Here is a 10,640-nt window from a genome sequence, read left to right as displayed (position 1 = left end):
AAATATTAGATATTTTGAAAAATTTGAAAAAACCGTTGAAAAAAAACGAAATAATGCCTTTTACGTCATATTTTAGCTAATGCCGATGTTGGCGTTTTTGTTAGCATTTTCGTGTCGTTTATATTACCCACAATTAGCCGGCTCATGTATTGTTATTTTTAATTAAATAACACCTAAATTATAAACAAAACCAAATAACCAATGTTTTATCTTTTTATTTGAAAAATGAAATTTTCCATATGTTTTGTACACAAATCACAAAAATGAGCGATTTTCAGGCTGACATGCAAAGACAAAGGGACACGTGACTTTGTAATGGTAGGTCCGATTTTCAAAAAAAAAAAATTCAAAAGATGCGCAAGACTCGGAAGAAAAAAGTCACAAAATTTCTGTGCAAGATTTTCTTGCGTTAAAAAATTATCCCGGGCCAAATAGGGTTAGGGTTTTAAGGCATTTTTTCTTTTCTAAAATTCTTAGTATTAAAGGCAACTAAAATGTACAGTGTGCAGAATTTTTTTCTCTTTCTACCCATGCATCTGATATGTTTTGGGGTCTTAATTTGGGGTCTTAATTTGGGAACCAATTGAACCAATCATCATCGACATCATTTTAATAATTATCATCATGATTATCATCATCACCATCATCATCATACATGTACATATAATTATTATTATTATCACTATTATCATCATCATCATCTGATCATCATCATCATCTTCTCCATCATAATCACCAACATAATAAAGATCACAATCATCAACATCAACATCATCACCATCATCATCATCCCCATCATCATCACCATCATCATATCATTGATATCATCGACATCACCATCACCATCATCACCACCACCATCATCATCATCACCATCCTTATCACCATCATCAAATCATTATCATGGACATCAACATCACCATCAATACCATTATCATCACAATCATTGTTGCAATCATTGTGTTCATCATCAACATCAACGTCTTCATCATTATAATTCTTGATAATCATTGTCTTCATCATAATCAGTCTCTTTTTCTTCATCATCATCTTAATGATCATCGTCATCATCATCATCTCTCAAGTTCCAAGGCAAGCCGTGCCGCCAGAGCGGGCACACCCAAGTCCTCATCGGAAGATGGCTCCAGCTCATGCGGCACGGTGACGTATCCACTGGACCACGTCACCTCATTATCATAATTCAATTCTATTCAAATGAGGTTTTATTCAAGACTTGTCAAAAAGTATAAGGAATATAAATGCAACATCAATCATACAATCATATAAAAAAGCATTCAAAAACATATAGAAAACACGATGTCTTCGTCATAATCATTCTCTCTTTATCTTCATCATCATTGTCATCATCATCATATCTCCAGTTCCAAGGCAAGCCGGGCCGCCAGAGCGGGCACACCCAAATCCTCTTCGGAAGATGGCTCCACCTCCTGCGGGACATCGTCCAGTAGCGATGAGACATCGGATGATAGTTGCTTCGACGCAGGACTAGGGACTGCATCGCGGTCATCACTCACCATGAAGGTACAGTCAAACCTGCTTTAGTGACCACCTGTCAGCAAGGACCACTTTTTTGTTTCCCTTGAAAATGGTTTCTCATTGAAACATGTACTAAAGGAACCTGTCTACAAAGACCACCTGTCTACAATGACCACATTTTTTTGTTTCCCTTTAAAATAGTTTCTCATTGAAACATGTACTAAAGGAACCTGTCTACAAAGACCACCTGTCTACAAGGACCACCTTTTTTGTTTCCCTTGAAAATGGTTTCTCATTGAAACATGTACTAAAGGAACCTGTCTACAATGACCACCTGTCTACAAGGACCACATTTTGTGTTTCCCTTGAAAATGGTTTCTCATTGAAACATTTACTAAAGGAACCTGTCTACAAAGACCACCTGTCTACAAGGACCACATTTTGTGTTTCCCTTGAAAATGGTTTCTCATTGAAACATTTACTAAAGGAAGCTGTCTACAAAGACCATCTTTTGTGTATCCCTTTGGCGGTTGCTGTAGACAGGTTTGACTGTACATTATATTTGTGCAGCTCCTCATGTCTAGTTTCTAAAGGCTTGTTTTCATATGACACTAAACTGCAGCATTTCATTATATATGATGATGTTTGAAGGACAAAATGGAGCGCTTATTGGAATGGGAAAGATGCATATGTTAGGAGGAAAAGGGACACTTGTCAAAGTAAGAGAGGCAACTATCAAATCAGGATAGAGGCACTTATCAGAACGTAAAAAGGGTACTTCTCACACCTGAAAATGGGCACTTATCTGAGGTGAAGAGGGGCACCGATTACAAGGCGAAAGGGGCATTTAGTACAAAGGAAAAAGGGCAATTGTCACAGTCAAAGGGGTCCCTATCAGATTTGAATAGGGGCAGTTATCAGAGGTGGAAAGGGGCACTCATTAGAAAGAAAAGGGGCATTCTAGGGCACTTTAAAAAGTGGGGGTACACATATAAGGAGAAGTAGAAGAAGAAAAAAAGGAGGAGGAGGAGGAGGAGGAGGAGGAGAGAGAGAGAGAGAGAGATAGAGAGAGAGAGAGAGAGAGAGGGGGGGTAGGAGGAGGATGGGAGGGGTGAAAGGGGGGGGGGAGAAGATTGCAATTATTAACAGTTATGCATGGTACATGTATGTGACTAAGAATTCCTATATACAGATTTTTTGTTTCAGCCATAGATTCCAGGTCATTTAACATTTCATCTGACTCTGTTTGAAGACATAGTGCTTTATGTAGAGTAAACTTGAAAAATCTGATATTTGTTTTGTTTTTTTAATTCACAGGATATGTTTCCTTCGATGAAGGAAGCCTATGGAGTACAGATCAAACCGCCGGAGAGAAAAGACGTGGCTTTGTATCAAAGGTATGGTAACGTTTCTTATCGATTTACAATAATTGGTTTATTTACAGCACTACATCCTATTCACAACTAATCAGAGTGCTTAATGAAAAATGAAATTCATTGGTACATGCAAAGTATTAAATCCATATAAAAAATACATGTTTAACAGAAATAGGTATATCTTAAAATAACATTTCAAAGCTTTTTCAGTGATAGCAGAGCGGGAGCTACCCAGTAGTCCCACGCAACATTCAATGTATGTGTACATGTCCTAGTATTTATAGTGTCTTGTATTTTTTCCCTCGGTTTTGGGGAAGCATATATGTAACAGTACATGTATATAGATACTGTGAAACCTGTTTATAAAGACCACCCAAGGGAGACAAGAAAAGAGGTCTTTATAGACAGGTGGTCATTTTGTAAAGGTACCTTTAGTAAATGTTCCAATGAGAAACCATTTTCAAGGGGGGAAAATGTGGTCTTTGTAGACAGGGGTGGTCTTTCTATACAGGTGGTAGCTAAAGCAGGATTGACTTTATTATCTGATTGTTGATAAGTGGGTTTGTGCCATGGGCCATTGGGTTCTTGACGGTATCATGTATTCAATGCATCTTACAGGAAAAGTCAGCATCATCGTAAGTGAAAATTCAGCGCAACATTTTACAATATGTCTCTCATAATTTCATTTGTAATTTGTGTAAACTGGTGTTCAAAAGCAGAAACAGATCGGTTGCTTATACTCAACATAATTTTTACTAACTTTCACACTTTATTTCTTTATTTGATTTTTATTTTCTCATGGTTTTGCGCAGGAGCACAACAATCTGGGAAAATGCTGGGTAAATGACGGAGAGATTATATGACAAAATATAGTTTTGCTGCTATACATGTACATGCTTGCTTTATATGTCCTTGCTTTGTAATCAAAGATATGGATTGGTTTGACTTTTCTCATGCTATGGATGTGGCGCTTTTAGTTTGAGGTTAATGGAAGGTTCCCGCAAGATTGAAATATATGTACATTTGCTTCTCATGAATGCTACATGTAAACAAATTATTCATACCTGTAGGCGTGCATGTACACGAACATTTACATGTAAATCATTAACTCTGCTTTGAAATTTGTGGTGTGTTATCCTTTCTATTCGTAGATTATAGTTCCTTGATTTACCAGAACATATTTTAAAGGCATATTATGATTTTTAGCAACTACATGTATTACCCTGTCATTAATTTTCATTTTAGAGTTCTCATGAAATTTCACAATTCTTTCATTTCCTTTGGATTTATTTGTTTTTATGATCCAACTTCGTAAAATGTCAAGTAGAATATCATTCTGAAAAATATATCTTGTTTTGAGGGGAGTAGATTATCTCAATCAGAAGAAATGAGAAAAAAAACCCACAAAATTTGACATACAAAAGGCATGAACAGCTGTCCATACTAAAGTGAATGATGTCACCAAATTTAAATATCACCCTCTAGTGACCAGTTATTCAAAAAAGCTTGAAATTCCTTTTTCTTTGCTCGATTTTGTTCAAATTTTCACTGATTTTATTTAAATCTTTCAAACTACAATAAAAGTAACTTAGTATAAAGGTTCTGGTCCCCTTTCATATTTTGGATATACATGCATGTATGCTGTATATTTCAAAGAATTCTATTTTTATACAAAATTCATGGGCATCTGGTCACATTTTAGTCATGCATTTTGTCTGCTGCCCTCATTGGCTCAAGAAGACCACAAGTGCTATGTATTGTCAATGGCAGTCCTGGCTTTCGTGTGCAGACAACGATTAATGCAAAACCTTTAGTAGAACGATGAGAAAACTTTAAGTAGATCTACATGTAGATGCGATTAAATGCTTGTGTGAAAGTTCCCCTACATTCTATGTGCATGTTCAGTGAACAACTGAATCATTCACACTCCTTGTAAATTTTATGTTTTGTGTGTGTTTTTTCGTAACTCATGAATGAAAGGTGGACTGGTTGTGAGGTAGGGATTTGTTGAATACTTTGAGATGTCAGCTTTTATATATCACATTCTCAATGAACATAAATCGAGACAAATCAATTTTTCAGATTACAGATTCAGTAAGGTATGAATAATTTAGTTGTTAACTGTATATATACTTGTACCTGTTTGCCACTTCTGCGCCTTATACAGTACCGTTGTATTACCGACTAAAACCAATATCTGATCTTTACAAACAATTAAATTACCGGTACCCCAAATAGCCAGGAATCGGTCAGTTTGGATTTTGTTTAGCCACGTGACTGAGGTATTGGTGATGGGTGCTCTTTGGATTTGCACCCATAAAAAGGGAGAGGAGAAACGGAATGTAAGATGGCGTCTCCCGCACCCTCTCCCTGAATTCACATCAGGTGGCTGATTAAGATACAGGGATGCCAATTTTCAGGCTCAGGCAATAGCATGAATTCAGGCCCTGGCAAGTTTTTTCAGACCATAGCCGTTTAGGCCTTTTTTGTGTACAAAATAGCTCATTCTAGGTGATTTTTGGGCCCTCTGATCACTTCTAAATGGCATCCCTGTAAATAACATGACAAATATTACTGTTTCAAAAGATTAACGTGATGTCTGGATAGGGTTTGCCCCAAAATATCCCATTTCTTGCTTTTATAGTAACAACAAAAATGGCTAAAAAACATTCAGAATGGACTCGAGCTGTAGCTGACGTAACACAATGTAACAAACACGATGGGGGAACCAGGAAGATTGCAGATATTGCAATTTTTTGGTCATCTTCAGCCATCGATCCTCACTGAAAGTGCCCCAATATGTCATCATTTGTATCAGAATAGGTAGACCAATCTAATCTAGATGTACTTGGAATAAAACTGATGATGATGAAGGTGTAGATGATATGATTATGATGATTATTACAACACAAATTGTACAAATATTGATTTACTTTGAAAAATGACAGGTGTTACGGTATTCAGAGATTTTCAGGCCAGCACCCAGAAACATTGATCTTATTGTTGTGACAATTCTATAGAATAATTCAGGGCAAGGTTTCTCCATATGTTGCTTACTGCTGTAGGAAAAGTTTGGAAGTTGGTGATAGTTTTGCTTGAAAGTATGGCTAAATTAAATATCATTGTGATATAGCTTGCATGTTCATCTTTGTTATCTTGACTTTTATATAATAAGATAAAGAATTTTGTTTGCCGGAACCCCTCAACTGATGAATGTAAATCTACATGTGGATGCAGTGTGCGCAATTCCAGTACATTCATTTGTTTATTTAGTGATATAGCAAAAAAACATATCCCTGTTTGCCATTCCCTCTTTTACATGCACAAAGTATTTGTATAAAGTAAACTTTTTGTGGTGTGGAATAGTGACAACACTGAGAAAACCCAAATAATGTATTGTTTTATCAATATTTGTCTTCAAACACATTAAAACTTTGCCATCAAGTTTATTGCAAATTTGGGGCTCCCAACCCTACAAGGGGCTTAAATCCCCAGTGTATTGTTTGTAGCTACTTGCTCCCTCTATATAGCAAACAATGTCTTATAAGTAATTATTTGTCTCCCATGATCCTTTTTTACTTATGTTAATTGAGAGCTGAGTTGATGAGCTAGCCACCTGTCAGTGACCACCCTGTGTGGTCTAATCCCTCCTAGACAAACTAGTACAGACAGCTTTTAAGTATAACTTTGGTTACATTACAAATAATGCCTAATAAGAAATTATCTTCTTCTTTCATCTTTTTCCCCTTTCTCAATTTAATTTTCTTCTTGATATCCTTCCAGGTTTTCCACTGTGGGACTCAACTCACAGCAGGAGGTAATGACTCTTCATTCAGACATCTCTGATTCACGCATCAAACGCTGTATGAAAAGGGCTACAAGGATGTAAGCATTCATTTTGCTCTGTACACTGATCTCTTATCAAATTGGCAACCCCAATATTTCCCTAATTAAATATGCTCCTTAAATTCTTCCGACAGACACTGGCTTAACTGCGGAATACCCCATTGTGCATATTTGGGTTGGGATTAGGATGAGGATTGCGATATTGGTGTTAACATTGGGTTCTCATTGCATGTGTGGTTGGGGTAGTCTGCATTTGTTCCCCAAATATGTTTTGAAATAGAACGCAAAAAACAGAACATGGATCCATTTGTAAAAGAAAATGCAGTATTGCCTTATAGATCTTTTCTGTAGATAAACTAGATACATGTAAAGTACTTGAACAGGGGGGTGTTTCACAAAACTTGTCGTCACTGACAAATGACAGTTGGCGGTATAAGCTACTGAAATCCTTGCTTCTGATTGGTTATCAGCAGATTTGTCACTGATATTTGTCATTTGTCATTGAAAAATGGCTTTGTGAAATGGGTTCCTGATGTAGGAGATCAATGATCAATCCATTTAGTCACACACAAAGAAATTTGCTTTAGACTGGCTTTCATATAAACCATAGCTTTTATCCTGATATTATATGAAGTATTTTAGATTTGATAATGATAAATATTTGCAAGAGTAATAACAATATACAGTGAAACTTGTCTCTTAAGACCACCCAAGGGAGACAAGAAAAGTGGTCTATATATTAGCAGGTAGTCTTTTTGTACAGGTTCCTTTAGTTCATGTTTCAATGAGGAACCATTTTCAAGGTAAACTAAAGATGTGGTCTTTGTAGACAGGTGCATGGTCACTAAAGCAGGTTTAACTGTATTTTTTCAATTGTTTTTCTTCAAGAATCCCAAGCAGCGGTTTCTCCTTGGATACGTCGGTGCGGGTGACACCGCCGACCGTGGATCGCGCGTCTCGAGCCAAGTACGAGGCCCATGTGCTGTGCGGAGCCAACGGTCCAAGACCCTGTTTGGCCAAGGACCTGAGTCGGTACAGAGAGTACTTCAGGGAACCAAGGCAGTTTACCAGGCATAAGTGAAGAGAGTCACCATCAGTAAAAAAATTTACAAAGTGCATGTTAATGTGTTGTAACGCATAAAGTCTCTAGACATCCCTTGTTTGACCTCAAAGTAACCCACTGGAATGAACTTTTAATCCTCGTCCTACTACCAGTACTCACCCCAAATTCTACAGTACCGGTATTCATAGAAATAGCGGGTGGGAATCGGATAAGAATCATTAAGTGTATGTCAATGTGCTGTAACACATAAAGTCTCTGAAGACCGTTGTGTGACCTTACTAAAAGTAACCCACGTAAATGAACTTTCAATCCTCGGCCTGCTTCACTCCCCCTCAATTCTACAATATCGATTTTAAAAAAAGACAGATTGGGAATCCCATAACCTTCAACTTTTCTAGAAAGCTCGAGCAGGGTCGCAGGATGTCACGCAAGAGACAATAGAACCATCAATATGCAACCATCTGGCGCCATCTCTCTTTTGTTCTAAGACAACCTCGCTCCACATCGTGTACCTCTCCGCTGTCCTCGTCCCCCCTGCTTGAAAGCACGAAAAATCAATGATTGTCTGCGTTAGGTGTGCATACCATGACCCATTTTTTCTGATCACGTATTTGACAGAGAGTGCCAAATTTGAAAACGTGACTGTGTACAGGCATTCTATCTCTGGTATTTCTTCTTTTGAGTGCCAGAAGGGCGTTTACAATAGTATGCAGAGATGCCCCTCTAGCTTTCAGCATATGATACAGTACATTGATGTTGCATTCTAAGGGGAAGTCCACCCTGGTATTAAGTTGGCTTTAATAAAAGCAGAGAAATTTGTGAAAGTTAGAGCAATATCCGATAAAAAATAGGAAAGTTATGAATTGTTGAAGTTATTATCAGTTAAAGCACGAATTGGTGACACTGTGACCATTTTATGCAAGGTCCTCTCCAATTTGCCAAGTACAGAAAATGTCATAAACATTCATTTTCTTTAGATATTGATGATGGAATAGATTTGTTTCATACAGGGGGTTGTATGAAAACAAAGTTTTAATAGGGTGAAAGTATGACTGACAGGGAAAATGAGAGGGGGCTTTCCAAGATACTTCAGAGAGTTGCCAATTAGTGTTTGATTGATCGCACCTTAAAAAAAATCATAACTTTGTTATTTGTAATTAGTTTTTTTCTCAAAATGTCACTGACCTGTTTCTTTCAATTTTCTGCCAGTGCCTCTATTAAAACTAACTTGATATATCAGGGTGAAAGAATCATTTAAAGTTTTTACATTATATGGCCACCGTACACCTGATGTATGCATTATATACTGTATTTACTTTTTCCATAGAATAGTAATGTTTTGTATCAATACTTGTTGATATTTTTCAAAAGATATTATCATGATGGTGTATTACAAGTAACGGAGGATTTATTGTTGTTTTGATTATCAAAATCTCAAATATTAATCGATGTTTGGTGTCTTAGGATCAGTACAAATTGTTACCTGGCATCATGGTATATGATGACAACTTTTTGCTTGCAAAAAAGGAATTATTAACATATAGAACACAACAGAAAAGAGTTTTCTCTTTTAACTGATAAAGGATATGAATTTGCCTTTCAAAACTATTTTTTGAAGCATTTTCTATTGGTTCACATGTACAGCTCCATTGTGTCCCGAAATATATTGATAGGGGGCCTATATATATATACATGTACATTGATAGTACATGCAGTGTCCCTAGCCTACTACATATACAATTTATTTTAATTTATTTGATCACGTTAAAACTCACATCACTATCAGCCTAAAAAGATTGATTTTTAGCAAGTCTATGTTACAAACATAAAACAGATCATATGGTCATCAAACTGAATTTAGGCACATAGGAAAAGGAACTTAACAATAACATATTTACACAAAGTGAAGAGAGTCGAAGCCTAATGTACACATTCGTGTTATTGAATTGGATTGAATTAAATTTATTGAACCATATACATGTAAAAGCAAACATACCATTGGAAATAGAATACATAAAACATACAACAATACAGAGCAAATATATGGTCAGGACCGCAAAGAAGCAAATCACCTTAAAAAACAAACTAAATCAAATATGATTCTGTCACCATACCCACCCACGCATGCTTGCACACACGCACATACACACGTACATACAAAATACTTCATACATGCATACCTACATAAAGTAAAAAGTAATCAACATGAACACATTTGATTTTTCTAAACTATACACTGTAATACTGTATTCGTATATTGTGTAACAGTGTAATACAAGCATAAACATTTATGATAAGAAGTGTGATAGGAATGAAAAAGGAACAATGAAGTCTATATAAAAAGCTAACATATTTAATGAAAATTACAAGCAAAGATATGTGATTTAAAAAGTGTCATTTGGAATAGATAGGGGTGGGGGAAGTGTAAAATGGGGATGGGTGAAGAAGAAATGTTGTCATTTTCCCAAATCCATTCTTCACATAGCTTACAGTTCATCTTTCAATTTGATGTAGTACTCAAATCACAGAAAAGTTTGGCAGTCATGAATCTACTTTCATCAGTTATCACCAACATAGCACCATCAGAATAAACATGAAATGGAAATAAAAGAATTATTGCATGTATGGGAATTCATGGAGAGACAGTGTGGGAAAAAATGAAAATCAACATATGTTTAGTCTTCACAATAACTCAGACTGTTTGGATTGATTACATCTGCAATATTTTCAGGTCAGTTATTAATTGGCCAATCAAGATGAAGGCTCGTGGATACGCCCCCTACATCTCCCCCTGACTGACCTTGTGCTGTCTATCTATTATGGTATCTTGCTCAAGCTCGGAAGTTGAGGGCAGTATT

At 36.4% G+C, this 10,640-nt stretch overlaps 1 protein-coding gene across 3 annotated transcripts in view; it reads left to right on the top strand.

Annotated features, from left to right (window-relative positions):
- The window catches only part of LOC591868 (polyphosphoinositide phosphatase), a 30,910-nt gene extending 22,775 nt beyond the window's left edge, over positions 1–8,135 (top strand). For 2 of the 3 annotated variants that reach the window (XM_030994430.1, XM_030994432.1), the window contains 5 exons: positions 1,383–1,542; positions 2,815–2,894; positions 3,686–3,712; positions 6,657–6,758; positions 7,608–8,135. In XM_030994430.1, coding sequence (XP_030850290.1) covers positions 1,383–1,542; positions 2,815–2,894; positions 3,686–3,712; positions 6,657–6,758; positions 7,608–7,800 — 562 coding nt within the window. In that variant the 3' untranslated portion in view covers positions 7,801–8,135. The remainder of the gene's footprint in view (positions 1–1,382; positions 1,543–2,814; positions 2,895–3,685; positions 3,713–6,656; positions 6,759–7,607) is intronic. The other variant, XM_030994431.1, reaches the window with a different exon arrangement.
- The last annotated feature ends 2,505 nt before the right edge of the window (positions 8,136–10,640 follow it).

This window comes from Strongylocentrotus purpuratus, unplaced genomic scaffold (genome assembly GCF_000002235.5).
Source record: "Strongylocentrotus purpuratus isolate Spur 01 unplaced genomic scaffold, Spur_5.0 spur5_scaffold_21, whole genome shotgun sequence".
NCBI lineage: Eukaryota > Metazoa > Echinodermata > Echinoidea > Camarodonta > Strongylocentrotidae > Strongylocentrotus > Strongylocentrotus purpuratus.
The sequence above is the reverse complement of the archived record's forward strand: the minus strand, read 5'-3'. Positions and strand labels throughout refer to the sequence as shown.